Source organism: Lissotriton helveticus, chromosome 7, assembly GCF_964261635.1.
Source record: "Lissotriton helveticus chromosome 7, aLisHel1.1, whole genome shotgun sequence".
Lineage (NCBI taxonomy): Eukaryota > Metazoa > Chordata > Amphibia > Caudata > Salamandridae > Lissotriton > Lissotriton helveticus.
The window spans coordinates 672,960,814-672,984,859 of record NC_136068.1 but is presented as its reverse complement, the minus strand read 5'-3'; the positions used below and the strand labels follow the sequence as shown (position 1 = coordinate 672,984,859).

General features: G+C 43.3%; 1 protein-coding gene across 1 annotated transcript in view; it reads right to left on the bottom strand.

Moving 5' to 3' along the window:
- The window catches only part of PDE6A (phosphodiesterase 6A), a 272,026-nt gene extending 248,442 nt beyond the window's left edge, over positions 1-23,584 (bottom strand). Inside the window, exon 1 of the mRNA XM_078650645.1 lies at positions 23,111-23,584. Within this exon, the coding sequence (XP_078506771.1) occupies positions 23,111-23,584 (474 nt within the window). The remainder of the gene's footprint in view (positions 1-23,110) is intronic.
- Positions 23,585-24,046: the final 462 nt, after the last annotated feature.

Genomic DNA, 24,046 nt, shown 5'->3' with positions numbered 1-24,046 from the left:
GCAGCCATTGTCATAGAAAACAATAATCATAAATAATAAGGGGCAGGGTGGGAATACCCAGACCCACAGGGCCTTGTGGGCAGGGAGCTCCTAGATGGACCCTTTCTGTGGTCAAGTGAAAAAGATTTATTTTGTGGTGGTACAGCAATTCTATTCAGCCGCGGTCGGTTGGGGAGTACCTGCCGGGGCGGTGACGTGGAGAGGGGGAGGGGCAGGGTGGGGGTTAGTAATGTATGGATATTGGAGGTTTGCAGGTAAGTAAACATTTAAATAAATCAAACGAATTTCGTTGCGCGCACTGCATCCCCAAATGCAATGCAGTGCGCGAAACGAAATTCGTTTGATTTATTTAAATGTTTACTTACCTGCAAACCTCCATTATCCATACATTACTAACCACTACCCTGCCCCTCCCCCTCCCCACGTCACCGCCCCGGCAGGTACTCCCCTACCGACCACGGCTGGTTCTATTGCAACACTATGTGTAGTATCTTGTGTAATTTGCAGAAGTACTGCGATACTGCAGCACTTGAAAAACAGGGTGGACCTCGGGGTATTGCAAGAACATGACGGTTGGCCAGAAATGGGGAGCTGGCCACCCATGGGGGTAGGACGCAGGGCCTGGTCATAGACCAGGCCCCGTGGTCAACCATGGCCATCTGCCATGTGCAGAAATTGGTTGGCAGCTGTGGAGGGTGGGCCCAGGGCCCGACTGCAGACCGAAGTCAATAAGCAGCGTGGGGTAGGCCTAATTAGCTATAGTAAAAAAAAAAAATTTGCGCTAAAGAAAAACTAGAAATTCACTGATATTATAGTTAGTAATGATCATAAAATTTTACTTTACATTAAAAATCCTCAAGAATTCACTGAGAAAAGCAAGGGCTAAAGTAAAGTTGGGTTGGCTAAAAATGTAAGTTAAAACGTAACATTTTCAACAAAAAAACTGTGAATTCATGTTAGCTAATTGAAGAAACTATAACACAAAGTGAATTATGTGGTGAGCATGGTTCCCTCTAAAGTGCACGCCTGAGCAGGCACGCACACCTAGGTTTCTCTCCGCGCAGACACCTACAATCAGCGCACATTACAAAGGATTCCACTACATTCAGTAAGTACTTCACTGAAGTCTCTTTAGTGCTGCTGATGCTGCTGAGCTTCCTAATGCATTTTTAAAGACGTGTTTTTTGTCTTACGAAATGCTAATGGAGGACGTTTAAATACCTGCAGGGCAGTCATTAAACAGCAGGAGAGAATTTCCCGCGCTTTCTCTCCAGCCTGAGTCCCGTTTGCCAAGTACACAGACCTCCTCCGGCTCCACTACCTTTTGTTTTCTCCATCTCTGTTTGGCTATGGCATCACACGTGCTGTGAGGCCTTATCAGTCTGCAGGCTGGTTGGTCTCAGTTCAGCAGCGTCTGCTATTTTTGCTGGCCGTTCATCTCTGCAGTGACTTGTTAAATGCTCTACACCAGTGCGCTGCACCTTACATCACTGCCTCTCACCAGACCACCTCTTGATTTCTCCAGTTGTACTCTTATTTTTTTTTTGCACTGTGTGGCGTCACTGGCTGTGGCTTTACAAGTGCTTTTACTGTTTGCATGCTGGTTTTATCCAGCACAGCACCTTCAGCTGTTATTGTTAGTCAGTTACACCTGCAGTGACTCCTAAAATGCTCCCTAATGCATGCTGTCATTCACATTTGTGTATCCTGCCTGAAACTGCTGAATATGTTAGTTTTTATTCCAACCAGCACTTCTCTAAACTGGCGGGAGCTCTGCAGTAGGTGCTGTTGACACTTAGGCAGCGATTACAGACACAGCAGCAGAGCTACTTCTAGGGTTTGTGGGGCCCCGGACAGATTAGGAACATGTGAGTGCCCTTTTCATATCTTTTATTAGTGCAACAGATTAGTGCCAACAGTATGCACAACAACGCAAAAGGTGAACAAATAGGGCAAACATTTTAGGCTTAGCAGAGAGCACACTTTAAGGGATTTATGACGGTACGACGCGGGCTATTACCACGCGTACCGTTACAACGCGTGTTGTACAACGCAAGTCGTTACCACGACTTGCGCTGTAGGGTGCGGACTTAGGAATAGTTTAATTTACTATTCCAACACCAGTCCCCGTGGATAGTAGGGAAGGTGTTGGAATAGTAAATTAACTATTCCTTGTCCTTGAGCGCCCTCCAGCGCAAGTCGTGGTTACGACTTGCGTTGTAAGAGACGCGTCGTAATGGTAGCGCGGGGTAACATCCGCATCGTAAAGGATGTTCCCCCACTTTAAGTGGACATTAAACATACATGCCCAGGCACTAAGTATAGGCCCTTGACCACAAACCAGCTCCTCCCACTCATCACAGAGAAAGTTGCAGAGATCCCCCAATGGAATCCTGATGGCCATTCCAGGCAGGCCCGCCCCCAGCATGCTGTCTGCCAGTACATTCTAGAGAAGTGACACTGTCACCCTCTGGGGAATTTCAGCTAGGTCACAGTGTAATCAGATACACCTTTCTAAAAAGGAGATGCACCAAAGTGCATTCAGCTAGACAACTGCACCCCCACCAACCCCTTTACAATTTCCTCAGACCAGTCAAGAATGAAAATTAAGAGCTAAAGCTAAATACATATTGTATTCATCCATTCCATTAGAAACTTTGCAAATCAACATTTTTCAAGCAAGCATAACCTTTTTTAAAGTAACTTTATTTGAATCAATCAACCAGTATATGTAGCGTGTAGCACTGTCACCCCTAAGGATAACTGGGTGCTGGGATGCAAGGTCTCCATCAAAAAGCCAGGTCTAGAGTTTGTTTCTGAACTCTTCCAGGGAAGGTATCCTCGGGAGAGGGAGGGGTGCTGGGAGGTGGAAGGATGGACATGGCTGGACGAGGGCAAGAGATGAGCAGAAAATGAAAACAGAGGGAAAGAAGCGAACAGAAAAGGCAAAAAGAGGGCAAGAAGCTAGCAGAAATGGCAGAAAGAGGGTAAGAAATTAGGAGGGAAGGCAGAAAAAGAGGGCAAAAAGTGAACAGAAAGGCAAAAAGAGGGCAATAAATGAGCAGAAAAGACGAAAAGAGGGCAAGAAACAAGCAGAAAAGGCAGAAACAGAGGGCGAGAATTGAGCAGAAAAGGCAAAAAGTGGGCAAGAAACGAGCAGAGAAGGCACAAACAGAGGGCAAGAAATAAGTAGAAAAGACAAAAAGAGGGCAAGAAACAGTCAGAGAACACACAAACAGAGGGTATGCCCATTGAGCAGAAAAGGCAAAAAGAGGGCAAGAAACTAGCAGAGAAGGCATAGAGGGTAAGAAATAAGCAGAAAAGGCAAAAGAAGGCAAAAAGCAAGCAGAGAAGGCACAAACAGAGTGCAAGAAATAAGCGGAGAAGGCAAGAAACGAGCAGAAAAGGCAAAGAGAGGGCAAGAAACAAGCAGAGAAGGCACACACAGAGGGCAAGAAGTAAGCAGAGAAGGCACAAACAGAGGGCAAGAAACAAGATGCTTTGTTTAACTTTGTTATTGCAAGAGTATGTCTGCCATTTTTAGGCAATAGCATGTTTTTTATTTTTTCTACTTTTATTCTTGAAATTTATTTTACAAATGTGACTCAACATGTGTATGTGCTGCATTATGGTTGCGTAAGTTGGTGAATGTAAGAATGAATAAGTGATTTATTGATGCACAAGTGCAAGGATGATTGACAGGGTGCATGTGTGATGACTTAATTAGGTGCTTAAACCAATCAGTGACTAAGAAATAACTTTAAATTAAAAGCGAGACTTATTGGCCGTGTCAATGCTTGTTATTTACCTGTAAGTGGTAGTTGATCGATTTGTCTTATTGCACATCTTATCACTCAGTTTCGCACAATAGCAAGAAAAGTGTGCACACCAACATTCTATTGCCACACATAAAAAAGAAAAAATTGAGGGAGCATTGGTGGTGAGTGCTGCAAAATTCGTATTTTTGAGGAAAATGCTACTTTCTCTTTTTAAGTTGTCTTGGTTATTAACCAACACAATCTATGGCAGTAAAGGATTGGACCAGAATACATCGAAGATTATATTCCACAGAAAATAACCAGTGGCGGCTCCTCCGCAATGGCGGAGGAGCTTCGCCCCACTGGTTCAGAACTAGCAGCTGAAAAATAAAACAATACGTTATTACCATTTTATTTTTCAGCTGCTGGATGAACCAGCATGTGTAGGGAGCAGCAAGGCTGGGCCATGGCAAATGGGACAAAGCGATGTGCACAGCTAAGTGCGCATGTCGGTTGGCCGGCCGTCTTAGGCCGGCCAAACGGACATTCTCAGTTAGGTTTCTCCAACACAGCTGTATTGCACAGTCAGATTGGAGAAACAGCACAGACTCCCTGTGCCTGAGCGAAGAGTGAAACCAGCCCGCTCAAGCCAATCCACGCTCTGCTCTCATGCTTGGTAATAACATGAGAGCAGTGCGGGGATTCAATGGGGAGTCTCTGATGCATCCCGGGGACTGCTGGGAGCAGGAAGCAGAGGAATACCAAGGCGCAAGGCGGCCGGCAGCATCAGGTAAGTTTTATTTATTTATTACTAAACTGCCCTGCACCATCCTCCATGCCCTGCCCGCTCCACCCACCCACTTTTTATTAGTGTTGGCTGCCACTGAAAACAACAGGAAGCTGAGATGCACCTTTCACATTGAAACAAAAACAACACAGACTCAGAAACACGCTGCATGAACCTCATATCAAACTAAGATGACTAAACATAGAAATCGCACTAAGAAACCGAATGCAGGCAGTGGCAAAATTCAATGGCACAATCCTCTAGGATGAGGCAGCACCATGGCAAGATTTCTGCTCACAGAGAACCCCACAAACGAGCACTTTCCTCATGCCTGGAGATTAAAACAGTCGGACAGAGAGACCAGGTAAGCAGGCCAGATCGTTCTGGTTTGATATATCTAAAGGACAAGGATCACATTTCATAATCTACTTCATAAAAAAGCAGAGCTGACAGGAAAAAAAAGCAAAATACCTTTCAGTCGGTGATACTATCAAAACTGTAATGATTAATGAGTAAATCTGGGTCAATGCTTTGGACACTGCATGTCTTAAAAATAACATCTTTATAGAGGTGGACTGAGAGAGCAAGAGAGAAATAGAGCGAATTAGAAAAGAGACAGTACAGTGTGAGAGGGGAGAGTTTGTAAAAAGAAATGGAGGGAAAAAGTGCGAAAGTGACAGAAAGAAATTAAGAGCACAAGGTAAGGGAAAGGGGGGAAGAAAGTGCGAAGGAAAGAGATGCAAAGAAGATGGGAGAGAGGAATACAGAGGAAGAAGAGGAAAGAGTGAGACAGCGTGGAGAGGTACTGAGGGTGAGAGCGATAAAGTGATAGTGATTCTTCTATATATTGCCTATGCAGGATTGCATGGCTGTGTGGTTTTATTAGGTCTCGCTAGAGCCAGCGCGCATGCGCTGGTCTGCGAGACATTTAGAAACTGGTGTTTAAAAGTGCTACCAAAGCCTTTTGCCGGCCACCAGCGTGCGGTCACGCGTGCATGAACGTGCACAGACCATCTGGCTTTTGTAATGGCTCATTAAGCCATGCTCCTCCACCCCCTCTCTCTCCTCCCTCAGTACCCCCTCCATGCTCCCCCTCCCTCTTCATCAGCTGGACAAACAGCCAGCTGCGTGAAACCTTGGGTCAAAAGGGTAGAATGGCAACAAAGATATTTCTTCTGCATTGGACTGTACCACCATCTCTTTTTGTAGAGGATATTTTCTTACTCTTTTAACTGAGCATACAGCATACACTGCGTAATATACAATGGTAGGAGAAAGCATCTCATTAATTGTTTGCCAATTCTCAATGGATAAATAAAATTCAACCAGTCCCGAGTCCACACACTTAGGCCCCCCCCACCCCAAAAGACTAAGGCAACATCTGAAATATTCGCTGAAACACCGTGACCTCAGGCGCCCCCCTCAACCTCATCTGCCTCCACAGCCCATCTGTCCCTGCCCCAATGCGCTCAACAGAATATCCCAACGCGGAGGGTAAAGGCACATGGGAGCGCCCTCCAGATAGTGTCCAAACTGTGCTTCCCACTGTCCCTCAAACATGATATGGGTATGCTCTAGATTACCAATTAGTTTTTCCATAGCAACAATATTCCATACCGCTGGTAGCACTGTTCGATTGTGGGCGAGTTTACTTTTTTCAAGGCATCTTAATGTTACTTATCATTCGTTCTTGCCCTATCTGTACAATTCGCTGGACAAATGCCCCATTGGCAAAGTCCTTGAATCTAACGGCAGTGCCAACCCTTAAATGCTCCAGACAGTGACCGCCACTTCTCTCCAAACGGTACGAGTCTTCGGCAACCCCACCAGATAAGAAACGTGCTTCTACTATTCCACAGCCCCCCAACAGAAGTCTTATGGCCTGGATACATCCTACCTGTGATGCCAGTCATATATCAATTTGTATTGTATTTCCTTATTCCTCAAGCTGATAGAACTGTTATGTATGTCCCTTCGAGAAGTTTCCTATTGCCCTGTCTGATAGGGGTGTTCAAATGTCTGTTCCAGCGCCCTCTGGTAGCACGTCTGTTGGGTTGCTCCCTGTAAGATCTCATAAATGTTGAAAACTCCCCATAATAAATTGAGGAGTTTGCCTATCATCCTACAGCTTAACCTTTTAAGCAGCTAGCCCCAAGGAGAGGGCTTGGACACTAGATTATCAGTCATAGCCAGCTTTTCAAATGGGTGTTGGCTTGAAAAGCCAAGAAGGGCAAATGTGCAAATATTTACTGCAAAAAAGAGGGTGTGATATGTGGCCAATGAAAAGAATTGAACACTAGGTTTTTAGAATGAAAAGACAAGTCAAATAAAATGTCCCACAATGCTGCGCTCAGTACCAGCTAACCCAGGGAGATTAATAAACTAGCGACCATGGATTTGAAAGAACTGCATACAAAGGCATAGATTCCAGAGATTTGAGCCTTTCAATACAAGTACAGTGGTGCTGCAGAGTGGTGGTTTAGATTGGTGCAGTAAAGGGGTATTGCAGAGTGGTCCTGCAGAGTGGTGCTGTACAGTGGTGCTGCAGAGTGGTGGTTTAGAATGGTGCTGTAGAGTGGTGCTGCAGAATTGTGCTGCAGAGTGGTGCTGCAGAGTGGTGCTGCAGAGTGCTGCTGTACAGTGGTGCTGCAGAGTGGTGCTGTACAGTGGTGCTGCAGAGTGGTTGTATAGATTGGTGCTGTAAAGGGGGACTGTAGAGTGGTGCTATAGTGGTGCTGTAAAGTGGTGCTGCAGAGTGGTGCTGTACAATGGTGCTGTACAGTGGTGCTGTACAGTGGTGCTGAAGAGTAGTGCTGCAGAGTGGTGCTGCAGAGTTTTGCTGTACAGTGGTGCTGCAGAGTGGTGGTTTAGATTGGCGCTGTAAAGGGGTACTGTAGAGTGGTGCTGCAGAGTGGTGCTGCAAAGTGATGCTGCAGAGTGGTGCTGTAGAGTGGTGCTGTAGAGTGGAGCTGCAGAGGGGTGCTGCAGAGGGGTGCTGCAGAGGGATGCTGCAGAGTGGTGGTTTAGATTGGTGCTGTAAAGGGGTACTGCAGAGTGGTGCTGCAGAGTGGTGGTTTAGATTGGTGCTGTGAAGGGGTACTGCAGAGTGGTGCTGCAGAGTGGTGCTGTACAGTGGTGCTGTACAGTGATGATGCAGAGTGGTGGCTTAGATTGGTGCTGTAGAGTGGTGCTGCAAAGTGGTGCTGCATAGTGGTGCTGCAGAGTGTTGCTTTAGAATGATGCTGTAAAAGGGTACTGTAGAGAAGTGCTGTAGAGGGGTACTGTAGAGTAAGTGTAGAGTGGTGCTCTAGAGCTCTTCAAAATAGCTTAAAAACATTGCAAAAGCCAATCACTGAGGCCAAAAACTTACAAAGGTCCCAAAGGCGAGACCTATTGGCTATGGCAATGCTTGTTATTATTAAAAACACATTGGCCCTGCAAGGGTGCATAGGAATTTGGAGTACAGTAGTAATGAAAAAAATGGTGAAATATATTTTTGCTCACATAAACCAATATTACAATTCCTTCTTGGCATACCTTCAGTGGCTTAGGGTTCAGTGTACAGTTGGCTAATGATGGCATTATAACCTACCAGCACTTCCCTCCTTCTTCACTGCTCAATGTTGCCCTTCATTTCATGATCACAGAGCCACCTTTCCTCAGATCAGTCTAGACTGTTAGTAAGGGTTGGAAAGGCCCAGGAAATAGGCTTAGACACTAAAAGAAAAGGTGCCCCCAGAACCAGAAAGCTAAAAAAGTGGCCACCATTTGGAAAATGGGCCAGATTTGATCTTGTAAAGACACGCTGTTTGAAAAGGCATGGGTGTCAGCAAGCATTTTTGCAATATTTACTTTCATATCAGAGAAATCAACAGTAAAAAATAAAAACTGGTCCAGCAGACCATAAAACCGGCCCACAAACAGCCAAAACAATGGCTCACACACTGACCCTGCTATTAGTTCTCCGTTACCAACAACAAGGTGATGGATAGAATGCTTGAATTAATCTCACCCGCTGGCAGCTGCTCTGGGGTGCATCCCATGCCATTGTTTTTAACCCCATGCCACCTCAGTTTGGGCCCAGACATATGTAATTCATTCTTGACTCTGCTCCAATCAGAACAGTCCAACCCAAACTGCCAAGCCAGGTCTTCCCTGAACCGGAATACACGCAACCTAGGACCACGGAAAACTTTTCATTTTTTATTTTTGAAAAGCATCCTGTTTTCCTTTAAGGAAAACGGGCTGCATTTAAAAAAAAATGTTTTATTTAGAAAGAAGTCAAAGACATGGGGGTCTGCTGACCCCAACAGGTCACCATCCCTGTGAGAACTGGCCATTCCCAATGGGTTGCAAATTGCGACCTGCCTCGTGAATATTAATGAGGCAGGTCAATTGCGACACATTTGGGAATTGCAAAAGATGTGTCAGACACTGTTGTACATCAGGTTTTGAATCTTGCAAATTGCGAGTCGCTAAAAATGGCAATTTGCGAGTCGCAAACCCTGATGGTCGCAAATCTGGCCCTACATCCTCGTTGCTGTCTAAATCAGAACCAATCAGTATTCCTAAAGACCTCTGAGATTCCTAAATGGATCGTATTTTACTATGCTTTGCAAGTCATTGGGCCATCAGAATTCTAAATGACCAAATGGAATTCAATGATCCACTCGAAATTCTGAATGATCAAAACAGAATTGAGTCTTACAATCTTGAATGACATTTGGGAATTCTCAATGAATAACTGGAATTTCAAATGGCCAATTAGAAAATCGAAAGACTAATTTGAATTACAAAAGACCAACTCTAAAATGGCAAAACGGAATTGCAACTGAGTCTGAATGAACTATCAGACTTTGAAATAGCAATAAAAAATCCAAATAACCAATGTGAAATCTGAATGACTAATTCCAAATGGCCCACTTGGTATTGCACATTAGTGTTTTATTAAAAGACACCTTTTTTGCATCTCACCATAGGTTTTCGTGTGAGACAGACTTATGTAAGGAGGAAAGCCCCCCCCCCCCCTTAAAATCTAGCCGTTCTGGTGCATTTGCCAGTAGATATTTTGTTTTAATAACGTTTGCCCTTCCTCAGGTAAAATGAATATCACCATTGGGAACATTACATGCACACCATTTCTATTTGGACACAAGGTTGATATTGACTTTCACTTCTATATTTCAAAGTTTCACACTGTGTAACCTGATTCACATTGCAGCTTTACGTTTTAGCACAGGAAATGGTTATTTCCAAGAAAGCCCACAGTCATGTTCTTTCTTACACAAGGAATGGTGCTGCAACTCAGATGAAAATGCCCACAGGTTTAAATAGGAGCTGGGCTGGTGCATGGAGGAAAACAAAAAATGTTGGGTAGAAAACTTCAATTGCTCTACGTCACAATCCAATTAATTATTTTGGTGTAACACCTTGCACAATTTAACTGCGGGAAGCATACTCATGAAGCATAAGGACATTTTCATTGTATATTGTACAACAAAATATCTTCCTCGAGTGGTTTTTCTGTTTCTAATGTACAGTTGTGGTATTTTAATCGTGCACTTTTTCTCTCCTCAGGGAATGTTTGTTCACAATTACTGTAGCACTGGATCAAAGGTAATGCTAGGGTTCGGAAAATATAAAAATCCTCATTTTTACCTCATTTCTTGGGCTTTTCCAGCTTTGTAACACCCGAGCCACCAGCATCGCACATCTCAGTACAAAATCACACTCTTAGCTCAGAAAACACCATGGGATAAAAAAATTAATGCAACACTTCTCATTGCTTGCCCTGACATCACTCCAGGCTGAAAGGGGCACAGCATGATTCTCCCACAGCTTGTATAAAGTTAATTTGTATGCTAGTAGACATTTCTGTCTTGACTGTGCAAAAGACATTGCTTTATAATTGAATTTACTCATTACTTGATTTAATAAAGCAATAGGAAACAGTTCTTTTTTTGGTGTGTGTGGGACTCAAATCCATTAGATCCCGGAAAAAACATGTATTTACACGTTCAGTCTTATATTACAATATATAACTAAGTGTTTGTTTATAACCTTTGAAATCTTGCTGATGCTTCCTGGAGTCCATTGGTGAAATCTGCTACTCAAAATATTTTCATCCGAAACATTCTGGCATGTTCCAGACTGTAGCATCCGTGTAAACATCTGGAGCCATCAATACCCACACTCAGTAGACCACCGGTAACTCTGGTTCCAATAAAAATCTGTGGCCCAATAAAATTCCTCAAGACAATTTTCAGGTAAAACGACCGTGGGCCTAATTCACAGAGGGAAACTTACACTTTTGTGTTAGTTTACGATTGTTTCCTATTCACCCAGGATTTTACTAGTAGTATCTTTATGATGGCAGACCGCGCATTTAAAGATAGGACTGTCCTATCTTTATATGTGCAGAGACTCCGCAGTTGTAAAAATGCCACTGGTTAATACCTTTGTGAACAGCAAACAATTATTAACTTACACAAAAAGTGTAAGTTTACCTCTGTGAATCAGACCCCACCTGTGTTCAAAATCTGAATGTTTACGTCTTATAGAAGTCTACAAAATCGTTGAACATGGCAGGAACCAAAGCAATTATGGTGAGGCGCAAACGTTCAAGAAGGGAGTGGATCTGGGTGGGATTCCACACATTGGGATAGCAATCAAAGATATTGGTTCTCCCACAGGAAAATAAAACCACATGACAGCATTTTGCCAAAGGACCTGAAACTGTAGGCTTCAGCTCTGTGGAAAAACAATGGAAACCTCTTAATATTTAGCACAAGAAACTTCAGGGTTTTAAAGGCCAATGTCGCCAACATCAACCAAAAGGTAGGCTATTACAGTTAACACGAGCAGATTATGGGGAAAGGAGGTGGCATGCTGTACGCGAGAGGCTTGTCCTAGCACTCTAATGTATAATTTTGAGTCTTCCTACCCAGGATTTCAGTTTCAAAACTCAGATAAATTCCAATTAATTGGTTTCTTGTTCAGAGTTTCATTTGTGAGGCACAGGGTCTCTTATACTCATCCCCGCGGGCAGCAGTCCAAAAGCCCATAAAGTGATTTTTTTCTGCCTTGTCTTGCTCTAACTCCGTCTATGCAATGCAAGGCGCATTATGGTACTGTGATAAACTTAGTCCCATTCAAATATCTAACGAGGCCGCAGCAACAAAGGAGCTCAGTCTAGTCTTGTATTGGTATAAATGGTCAGCTGGACCTCTTGGTGTTTGGCCATGTGCAGTGGCACCCTATCAGCTCCTGCACCACCCTCTTCTGCACGGTACCTAATTAACCTGCTGAGATTGGTTTCTGCCTTCCTGTGCACTAGCTTACCATGTCCCAGAGAAGTGCTTCCCCTGCCCTGGTTGTCAGATAGAATATCAAAGCTAAAAATATTGTGTGGACAGAATATCGTGTCAAAAATATTGAGGGGCAAAATGTTGAGAAGGAAAGTGCAATTCAGTAAGTATAGATTTACTGTTTTTAACTCCATATCAACGTACCTTGAATAAATATATATTGTCAAGTTACATATATACACATTTACAACTCTTGAAACACATACTGACACTTTTAAAGGCCACTCCTCACAATGGATGACGATAAGACATACATAGGTGAGAGGAAATAGAGGAAGCCAGTGAGGAAGAGAGACAGCTGGGTCCCTGTGGAGTATGCAGGTACTTGTCGAAGCACCCTGTGAACTTTGAATATGTTTCCTTCTTTTTTTTGTGAACTTTGGTTTTGTTTGTGATTTTGAGTGCCCGAGCACAGCCACGCAGACTCAATCTACTTAATTTGGTTTACGTGACTAGACTGTTTCTTGGTCACTCACTCAACTCTCTCAATAGAGGGAGAGTGGCCCCACTACTCCAAGAAACAGGGTTCCTTATACAATCAGTGTATCAACAAAAAAATCTCTTCGAGGAATGAACACATTCAGGTATATCACACTTCACTTTCTTCATGATCAAACACTCCTCAATGCCAGTCTTAAAGGGACCCAAAAGGCAATTACAAAAAATCAGTTTAATGAAACATTTAATAAAAACCTATTATACAATTATATAAAATTCATATGTTTAAAACTAATGTAAGCTTCTGATAAAAAATATTGCACATATATCACAGAATCGCTATACTGAGAGGGACAACAACCAAGCCATACACATTTATCTTTAAAAATGTGTTAATTTGAAGGAAGCAACAAAGAAAAAACTTCTAGTCATTATTCCACGTGTCATTCATTGTTCCTCAAATTTAACAAAAAATCAAGGGGGGGGGGTGTTGACGCGTTTCGGTGTATTAACAGTGTAGAACCACCTTCTTCAGGACAACAACAATTATTATATCTCTCTAAGTAAATATGCAGTGTTCGCCTATATCATATTAAGTTGAGGCATATTGATGACTGACAAAAGCTGGTCGTTGCAGATCAAACTTTATTTTTTAATGTGAATCTATTTTATTCTGTTGCTCTCATAGATGTTAGGGGTCTATACTTCTAGATGCCAATGCTGCTAGATCCCAAGTGATAATTCCGTGAACATTATGTAGGCATACTGCCCTTCATACCTGTACTAGAGAGCGTTATTCCTGTAGGTATAAGAATTTCCTAACAATGATAAAAAGTTGTTTTTTTATCCTAAATTATTTAAAAGATCCTGTATAAAATGTTCAAAATCCAAGTTCCATGATGTAGTAGTGGGGACTAAACAGCCCTCCTAATCTCTCAAGGTACTGATAACCCCACCTATAGCATTTCCATTGGTTATGGTGCTTTCCAGTTATCCATGATTTAATCGTCCCACGTCCTTCTTCAATTCCACAGAGATTAGGAGGGCTGTTTAGCTTTTTATTGTCCTGTGAGTGTTCAGCTGATGTGCTGATTGGAGCATGTGTGCAAGGCTGCTATTACATGGCACACATGTTTTTCCCTATGTATGTGGGTACTAGGTGTGTGTGTGTGGTGTTTCCACTATATGTAGCAATGGTGTTTATTGCTGGAAAATCAGACCTCAAGTGAATCAGGTATGCATTATCGCAGGGCATGTCAGAGCTTCTAAAGTACCTGTGTCTTCTGTTGTAATTACATAACCACGTTTCTGCAGTGAAAAATTATTGAACTGTTTGTTTCACTTTGTGGTCTCTCATTTCATAGGCTGGAACTCTATTTCTTCAAATTCTCCCATCTGGACACTTTCTTACTTTTTACGCATTTACCGGTGAAGTGTTTCCGTGCGCCATTGTTGCTTAACTTGAATTTTCTTCAAAGGAGCCAGGCTGAGTCTTGATGTCATCAAGGTCTGCCTGCCCCTCAGCGTCCATGGGAAAAGTAGTCCTTTTAATGTGTTTGCTGATGCAATGTATTACCTCATGTTCACTTTTGTAAACCAGCCTAGCATTGCTTCATTCTGTTTTTTTTGTGCAGTTTTATATAGTGCCAACACCGAAGGTATTGGAGCACTTTGCATTAGCACCAGTTGTTTTTTTAATGCAGTTTTATATAGCACCAACACCTCAAAGGTTTTGGAGTGCTTAACATTAGCCTCAGTTACTTTTTTGTGCAGTTGTATATAGCATCAACACCGCCCAAACGTTTTGGAGCAATTTACATTAGCAACAAGTCACTTTACACAAGGACAAATTCATTTTTGTAGGCATGGCCAGATTAAGTGATTTGCCCAAAAATATAGATCTCAAACCTGGTTTACCAGCTCCTTTGTTGGCAGCTCTGGTCCTTATGCCACATCCTCTCCTGAAAGGGCCCTATATTATCTCCCTAGCCCCGGCCTCAGTTCACATTTTGTGATTATAGATACATCACTTAATCTCCCTGTTTCTAAACACAATAAGCATATGCAAAACTGGTAGGTTTCGCCTACACTAATTCTATTGTTTTTAGATCTTGGCTAGACAGCACATGCTGTGATCCATCTGTGAGCTTACAGACCACCCATTTCCTACCATTGGTAAACTTCAGTGTCGCTCTCATTTTCTTTGAAGCCATTCGTCATGGCCATGTCTTGTGTTTGGCCCTCTCATAGTGCAGGGAACAAATACATCCTCCTTATACTGCTCCCGGTTTTCGCAGCTATTTTGTTTTGGTTTTCAAACACTCCATAGGAGTGTTTATGTTTTCAGGCCATCTCCCTTTTACACATACAAACATACCACAAAAATGCATGCAGGTGTACATCAACAAATGTATCTCTTAAAAAGTTGTTAAAACACGAACAGCACTTGTTTATTTAGATTTTTTGCTCGATCCGATGATACTGGAGTCCTCACTCCGTCTCTGTCTTGCCGTAGCACGAACACAAGACAATGGTATTGGAGCACTTCAAATGCTCACCAGTTACATTCGGCAAAGACACACTCAATTTTGCGGTTAATCCTCTTTCAATTAAGGTTAATTTTTACCCCTTGATTGTTGCTTCCTCCCACCCTCTTGCATTGTTGCTTGCCCATCTCCCCATTTCCTTCTGCTTGACCCATCCCCTCCACTGCCTTCCTCGTTGCTGCTGCTTTTTTTATTTTTTTGCACGGATCCGATGGTATTAGAGTGCTTGTTCCGTCCTCCATCTTGAGATAGTGCTAACACCAGCCAATGGTACTGGAGCACTTTAAGTGCACTCTAAGTGAATACCTCTTACATTACAAAATGACACATTTATTATCGTATGCAGGGGGAAGCGTAAGTGATTTGCCCAGAATCACAAACTATTCAGCCGACCCCTAGATTATTACCCAGTTACCCTGTCGACAGCTCGCTGTTATGCCACATCTTCGTTTCACTTCAAAGCTCCTCAGCTATTTCTCACTGTCACTTTGTCCAGCAAGACCCTGTCGACATCAAACAACCATTAGCAAAGCCATAAAATCTTGGCAATGCCCGAGTTACTGGCCTTGTCAACGTCAATGTCTTTTAGCCATTTTGTCCAGCAGCACATCTGGCTGAAAGTCATTGAAATAAGTGTTATCATGTGGCCTGTGCAGGTCACGTCAAAACATTGTTTTGTGTTATGAGGAGCAGGACAATAAACTCAACAAGGGGGTCAAACACACTCAGCGTTGGCTCATTATCATGTGATTCTGGGCTTTTAGTGACTTTCAGCCATGCTGAACAGCAAATGCGTTTCTAGATATTATGGCTAAAAGACATTCACATTGACAAGGCCAATAGCTTGGGCATTGCCAAGACCTATTGCCTCTGCCAATGCTTATTTTAATTTACCATTCCAAGATTGTAGATGCCAATCTTGGAGCAGTAAATAAGGAAAATAAGTTAAATGTGTGTGTGAAAGTGCTTTTTGACAGAGAGGCCTTGCAGCAGATTACAACTTACCGGAACTCCTCAAAAGGATAAATAGTTTAAAAAACACAAACAAACACTACACAGATGGTTGAGAGGGCAGCAGAGGAGGGATGGAAGAGAAACAGTGGAGCAAGTGCGGGGTTGATGATTTAAAAGGCAAATGCACCGAGAACTGACTGCTGAGGGTGGGTTCGCAGAAGCTATGCCCCATAAGGACAAACAGAAAAAGAGGAAAGAAATGTACTGAATAAGAAGCAATCAAATAAGAATGACAAAAAAGCAAACGACTGGTTAGAAATGGGTTGGCACAAAGCCCGATGTAAGTTTTTGGGATGGTTCACAAGTGGTCTTTCGACAACAGAGATCTTAAAGTTGTCTGTAGATGAGACCTAATAAAAGAGTAGGACAGCATGGGATCCAATGTGACACTGGAAAGGCTAGGAGAGATAGAAAAGAAAATCAGATAAAGTGGATGGCAGAACAAGAGGAACTGGAGGGTAAAGGAGGGTACAGGAGGAAGAGTTAGAGGTATAAAAGCAAAAGGATAGGATAGATGGAAAGGGTGAGAGGAAGATGAGTAGTAAAGACGAGGGAATTTAGGGAGGGTAGAGGAGAGAGGACATGGCAGGTGAATGAAGAGCAAAGGGGGGAGTAATGAGAAACTGAAAAGGATAGAGTAGATTGAAAACAGGGAGAAAGAACGTTGGAAAATGAAGTTGGACTAGGATGATAGAGCAATACAGGGGGAAAAGTATGAGAAGCAAGAAAGTGGGGGAGTTCAGGGAGTAAGAAAAGAGCCACAGAAGGGTAGGATGAAAGCGTGAAGGGAGGCAAGGAAGGTCGAGGATAACAAAGCAAGGGGCATAGATGTAATAGGGGGAGAGAGAAATAAGGAATTAAGGGGTCTATTATCAACAACTAGCGAAAATTATCGCTAACTAAGCTTAGCGACATATTTTCTATTGCCGTGCTTCGCCTGATTTTATCTCAGAGATAACGTGCTATTAGCAACGTTTATCTCAAATGCGATAACATTTCAGGCGTTAGCGGCGAAATGCGAGAATATCGCTGAGAATCAAGTGATATTCACGCATTATCGCTAACAGGGACTTAGCCACAATATCCTACTCCCATTGGATATAATGGCTAAGAAGTGGTCTGAGCAGGCGTAATTTTTGGAGATATTTGCGCTTAGCGAGAATATTTCCATCGCTACGCCTGCATTGCTAATAGGCGATAGCGGCGTTAGCGACTGCTTTCAGTCGCTAACTGGTTGGGTACGCCCACTTTGCATGTCATTAGCGATAAATATCGCTGACATGCAAAGCGGCCCCAAACGGCTCGCTATCGCCTAAAAGCTGTCGCTAACATCAGTTACCGACAGCTTGCTAATAGGGCGATATAATTATCGTCGCTTAGCGGCCGAAAACGGCCGCTAAAGCGGCGATAATCAAATATCGCCAGGCTTGATAATATGCCCCTATATGAGAGACGGAGGGATCGGAGGCAGAAACCGGCAAGTACAGCAGATAGGGAAATGGACAAAATGATAGAAAGACGAGAAAGTGAGAAGAGGATGAGGGGTTGGGTATTGTGAAGACCAGAAGGAGACAAGGTGAGAAGAGTGAAATTACAAACATAGAGATATATAGACAAGTAGGTACACTCCAGGCCCTCTTACAACAATGGAAATCCCCAAAGAGGATTATTTTTACCCTCGTGCTTTCTTTGACAAGCTCCTTTGAAAAAACAACAAAGAGCTGAGCGGAATCCTTACTATTGAACAATGTCTAACATCGGATCTTTGGGTGTCTGAGTCTGAAAGTATTGTGTCACTTTTAAATATTTTTACGCATGGAGCACTCTATAATGGGTAGTACAACACATATTATTTACTTATAAACAGCAGAAATGTAGCAATAATCAATATATATAAACTATTACTATTGTTAGATTTTCTGCTTTGCCTTCTTTTGCTTGTTAAAAAACACATAACAATGCCTATTATTTGCCCAAACCTCCCTGATTTTATCGACTCCAACATCCCACCCAAACTCCATTTGACACTATTCAAGGGACATTTACAGCGCACTTCTTGGAAAATTCAGGGTCAGACAAGCTATAGGGGAATTAGGCAGTGCCCGATAGTTAATCTGAAAGGAGAGTGAATGGTCTGGTTTTTGGCTGTTAATTGGTGTGTTTCACGGTCTGCTGGGCTGTTTTAGGTCGAGCCTGGGCAGTGCATGCTCTGCAGTGCGAGGCATGCTGTATTGAGGTAGGGACTAGAAGCTCCATCCATGTTTTTCATTGGCTTGTGTCATCCACTGTAAACTGTCTCTGTTCATTGGTTGAAAGGCTTAGTAGTCCCTCCTTAGTACCGCCTTGTCCTGTTTTGTGTATGTAACAGTTACAAAACAGGACAAGGCGGTACTACAGTGGGTTCTACTCACTGTTTTTTATGCTAGCTCCTGACTTGCTTGTAAGCAGTGATGAACTTTCCCAGAGTCGAACTTCGACAGAACCTAGGCCCGGGCACCAAAATTAAAGTGGCCCCCATGAGTGAATTAGACAGCTAAAAAATTGACCCATGTTTGCAAATTGGGGCAGTTTTGAGCTTGTAAAGACAAGCTGTATAAGTGTGGATATGGGGTTGCTGCAGACAATATTTGTTTTACTATTATGAAACTCGACAGTAAACAAGCATTTGCAATGCAATAGGTCTTGCATTTACGAGAGTTTGAGCTATTGGGATTGTAAATGACAATGCCTTTTATTTATGTGTTGTTTTTAAAACAGATAAATGAAAGGCATTGTCATTTACAATGCCAATAGCTTAAACTCTCACGAATGCAAGACCTATTACATTGCAAATCCGTGCTCTAAAAAAAAAATAGCATTGGGAGAGAGCGTGTCCTGCCTGTAACAGCAGGCAGGACAGAGCTATTTGAGAAAATAGTGCCCAGAAGCTGTAATTAATGCATACCGATTAACAACACTCGTAACTGGGGGTGTCGCCATGAGAGGTTACTGTTACATACACTATACTCTCATGGCGACACCCCCAGTTACGAGTGTTGTTAATCGGTATGCATTAATTACAGCTTCTGGGCACTATTTTCTCAAATAGCTCTGTCCTGCCTGCTGTTACAGGCAGGACACGCTCTCTCCCAATGCTTTTTTTTTTTTAGAGCACGGATTTGCAATGTAATAGGTCTTGCATTCGTGAGAGTTTAAGCTATTGGCATTGTAAATGACAATGCCTTTCATTTATCTGTTTTAAAAACAACACATAAATAAAAGGCATTGTCATTTACAATCCCAATAGCTCAAACTCTCGTAAATGCAAGACCTATTGCATTGCAAATGCTTGTTTACTGTCGAGTTTCATAATAGTAAAACAAATATTGTCTGCAGCAACCCCATATCCACACTTATACAGCTTGTCTTTACAAGCTCAAAACTGCCCCAATTTGCAAACATGGGTCAATTTTTTAGCTGTCTAATTCACTCATGGGGGCCACTTTAATTTTGGTGCCCGGGCCTAGCTTCTGTCGAAGTTCGACTCCGGGAAAGTTCATCACTGCTTACAAGCAAGTCAGGAGCTAGCATAAAAAACAGTGAGTAGAACCCACTGTACAGTGGCAGCGCCATTGGTGGAAGTGGGCCCGCCCTAGAAGTGGCAGTGGTGCAGTGGGCGGCAGACACAGTGCAGTGGGTGGTGCAAAATTCATCGACACACAGTCACAAGGCCTATTAACCCTCAGGCCCAGAGAGTCCAATGTTTGAATACAATTGCTATGGGGTCCACCCATAAAATAAATACACTGATGCATTAGAAGGCACTTGAGTTGGGTCCAAATGAGGAGGCTGCTGTGAAAGAGGACACTGACGCCATTTGTCTTGGTCAGTAGACGCAACCACATATCATTAATTAATCCTAAAATGAGGCAATGAAACGTGGGAAACAAGAAGTGCTTGGTAGAATCCACACCAAATGGGTTTCTTTTCAGCAAAACCTAGTTGTATGGGAGGACTTTTGCTGATGTTCTCTTTAATTGATCAGGGCTATTTGAGTGTTATGAGAGAAACAGGATATGGATGACCTCAAATTCTTTATCATACCAAAGTGGGAAATTGCAGCTGCAGGTCATTGAGGCTGATGTGGTAAAAACAAATAAAAATCCCTCCCCATGAAATCTAAATAACGAGGACTCGTTCTGTAAAAGCAGAGTTTAATCGGCTTCCCCAATGAATGCCTTTAAACTGATCGATAGTGCCCTAATGAATTGTGGCTTCGGCCCAATAGCAGTGATATTGCAAAATGATGACTTTCTCCTGCTGAATAGGGTGGGGGCACTTTAGACCCCTGTATCCTACAAACTTTTAAGCCTCGTGGGGTTAAGGCAGCAGGTGGCCAGAGAGAGATTGGAAATACAGAGAACCGAAAGAGTGAGGATGAGGGTGGGGATACCGGGATAAACATATTAGTAGCAGCTGGTTTGAACATTTTGCTCTGACTGCTTTCAATCTCCGATTACACCTGAACTTTACCGTCTACTTAGGGTATGGCACTATTTCTATTTTACCTTATTTTCTTCTCGGAGGGAGGGTTGGTGGTTTACATACATACCTCCCCCCCCCACTCCCTCCAATGAATGCACAGTTATTTTGCCCATTTACCAACAACTACAGTGGCTTTGTTATTTCTTCCTGGGCTCTCTCTGACGAGTGACACTTATGTCTCATCCCCACCATTTCCCTGGGAAGTAGCACCAGGCATGTGCATTCAAAACCCACATAGATGGACCGCACAGCACAAGCACAGTTAGAAAAACATAATGTCCTCCATTGAAAGAGAAAGCTTAGCATCACTAACGTCTGTGACCACTTCTTGAATTAGCAGTCTTAACTGCCTTTCCATTAAGAAACAGTGCAGACTTGCTTCAAGGTATACAAATCCGTTTTGAAGAACGATTGTAGCATCCTCAAAAAGAGTGGTGTCTGGGAAATCATCCTCAAAAAGAGTGGTGTCTGGTAAATCATCCTCAAAAAGAGTGGTGTCTGGGAAATCATCTTCAAAGAGTGGTGTCAGGGTAATCATCCTCAAAAAGAGTGGTGTCTGGGAAATCATCCTAAAAAAGAGTGGTGTCTGGAACGCATATTCAAAAAGAGTGGTGTCTGGAATTCATCCTCAAAAAGAGTGGTGTCTGGGAAATCCTCCTCAAAGAGAATGGTGTCTGGGAAATCATCTTTAAAAAGAGTGGTGTCTGGGAAATCATCCTCAAAAAGTGTGGTGTCTGGGAAATCATCTGCAAAGAGAGTGGTGTCTGGGAAATCATCCTCAAAAAGTGTGGTGTCTGGGAAATCATCTGCAAAGAGTGGTGTCTTGAAAAACATCCTCTAAGAGAATGGTGTTTGGGAAATCCTCTTTAAAAAGAGTGGTGTCTAGAAATCATCCTCAAAAAGAGTGGTTTCTGGAAATCATCCTCAAAAAGAGTAGTGTCTGGAAATCATCCTCAAAAAGAGTGGTGTCTGGGAAATCATCTTCAAAGAGAGTGGTGTCTGGGAAATCATCCTCAAAGAGAATGGTGTCTGAGAAATCACCCTCAAAAAGAGTGGGGTCTAGAAATCATGCTCAAAAAGAGTGGTGTCTGGGAAATGATCCTCAAAAAGAGTGGTGTCTGGAAATCATCTTCAAAAAGTGTGGTGTCTGGAAATCATCCTCAAATAGAGTGGTGTCTGGAAATCATGCCCCTTCAGTGCCCCGTTCTAACTTCCCTCAGTGGCCCTATTTCTACTTTTTCGCTTGCTTCTCTCAGAGGGCCATATTGTTGTTCCTTCTACGTTTCCAGCCTTTACCCGATGAGTACCTCTACTGGTGCTTCCCACTGTCACATCAGATCAATATTTTGTCTTCTACCTTAGCCTTAGGACGGCCACTCCAGCTTCTTCCTTGGCTTTTCCCTGAAGTGCGGCAATGCTGTTTCTACCACTTTCTTCCCAGCTATTCCAGTTCCTTGTTATTTCTTCATGGCTTCTAGGTGAGGAGAGGTTTAGATATTTCTACAGCCTTTTCAGTCCCTCTGTCTGATGAGTTGCCTTTTTCTTCCTCTGTCTCTCAGAACTGTGGAAATGTAGTCCACCTATTCAGCATCTCCATACAGATGGGCTTCATCTCGTTAACTTATTCAGATCCTGTTTCACAACTGTTGTGTATTTCAGTTTTGGGCCCTCACTCTCTTCCATTGCCTTCTCTAGAGAAGTTTCAAGATATTCAAATTCTCCAGCCTCCTAAGACGAGTTCCGCCTCTGCATCGTCCCATTTACCATGTTCTCCTAAAGAGTGCCAGTGATATCCGGCTACAACCCACCTATCCCCTCCTACTTTGCTTGCAAGACTGGAATAATTTAACGATCATCGGTTAATCTTCTCTCCCTACAGACTTCTTTAAGTCAGATTTGGCAGCAGACCTTGATAGCTGTGGTCCATAGATCTGTCCATGCATTCACAGCGGCTCCATGTTTTTATATTTCTGTTCGGGGCTGGATGGATGTCATCATTTGGGGCAAAGGGAAAAATCTTGCTAACATGAGGGCCATGAGTCTTCTTTGAAGGGTGGATGAAAGGAGGGATTAACAGCTATACAAATTGGCAGAGAGCCCTGAGGGAACACTAACGCTTTTCTCATAGGCATGTATAAATTGCCCCCACATGCTTTTTGAGATAGCAGGACTCACTCACTTTACTCAGTTGTTACACTAGGTGGCTAATATGAACACATTTTTCAGTTTTAGCTCCCAGCTCACTTCTCCGTCCAAAGGGATAGCGATGGCGCCCGTTGGCCTTTGTGCACATATTAAGATGGTGAATATCCACGCCTTGATTGAATGCTTTGGAGTTTAGGCATGTGAGGTGTGTGATTGTGTGTATGTGTACTCATGTTAGTTTGCATATGAGATTGTGTCCGTGTAAATGCTGATGAGGGTTGTAGGGAGGAAGCTTTGATGCAGTGAAGGGCATCTAGTGATGTTTTTCTAGTTTCCTTCAATTTATCTCATGTGCAGGTGAACTACTTTAAAGAAGGGAAGGCGACAGATGCATTATTTCACATGGAGGAAGTTAGCAGTTCCAAAGAATATGAGACATATGGATTCTGGACACAGAAAAACTGCCCCCCCCCCCACATGGCCAACTCACACACCACCACGTTGACCCAAAGAACCATGCATGTGACTTACCTGGTCCACATCAGAGACGTTGACGACTTTCTTGGACTGCGCCACATACCCCAGGACACCAGTATCCAATGGGTAGACAATCTCCGAATCAGGCATTACCAGGCACTCTTCCAGGGTGGCGTCTTTATGTATGTTGAAAAGCCGGGTGGCGAGCTCACCTGTGCCGTTGCGCATACGGTACATGAAGAGGCTCATACGGTCAGCCTGGATTATGAAGCACATACGCTTCATGATGTTGAAGCAGCAACGCTCCATCTGCACATTGTCCTGGAAGTCCTTTACGAGGTCAAAGACAATCTCACTTTCTTCTACGCTGGTCAGTGAGTGGAATGTGTCAAAGTCTACATTGGCCTTGCGGTTGCTCAGAAGTTTGGCAATGACCTCAGGGCGTAATTTACGGTCGTAGTATTGCCTAGTAAAGTCCAGGTTGGCATCGAGGAACTTCTCCACCGCCTCTTCAGTCAAACCACTCATCCTGAAAGCGGCTGAGGTGTGCAGCTGCCGGAGAACCCTTCCTTCTGCTGCCCCTTCTGTGTCTTCGTCCCCTCAATCCTCTGGGACCAAACTCACATTTATAAAGGGAAAACAGCAAATCAAATGAAAATTCCCAAAGCCAGATCTGGATTCCTGGAAAGGAGTAGCACCATCAGAGAGATTGTTGATTCCATACCATCCCTGGTCCCCCAGCTGCCGGCCTGACACAGAGCGGGGCGCGGACTGCGACTCTGACCCGACAAGTATTAGGCTATCGAGAGTGAAGGTGAAACAGGGATTATCCAGATCTTTTTAAATGATCACGTGGCTGCTCTCTAATCCTTAAACCAATTCGGCTGGGGAGCTGGCGAGGGCAGGCAAGAGAGCTGGCGAGGGTACGGTAGGTTGCAGGGGTGCCAAAAGTCAAAATCTGGAATTGTTCTGTGCAGGGATAAGCTGAGT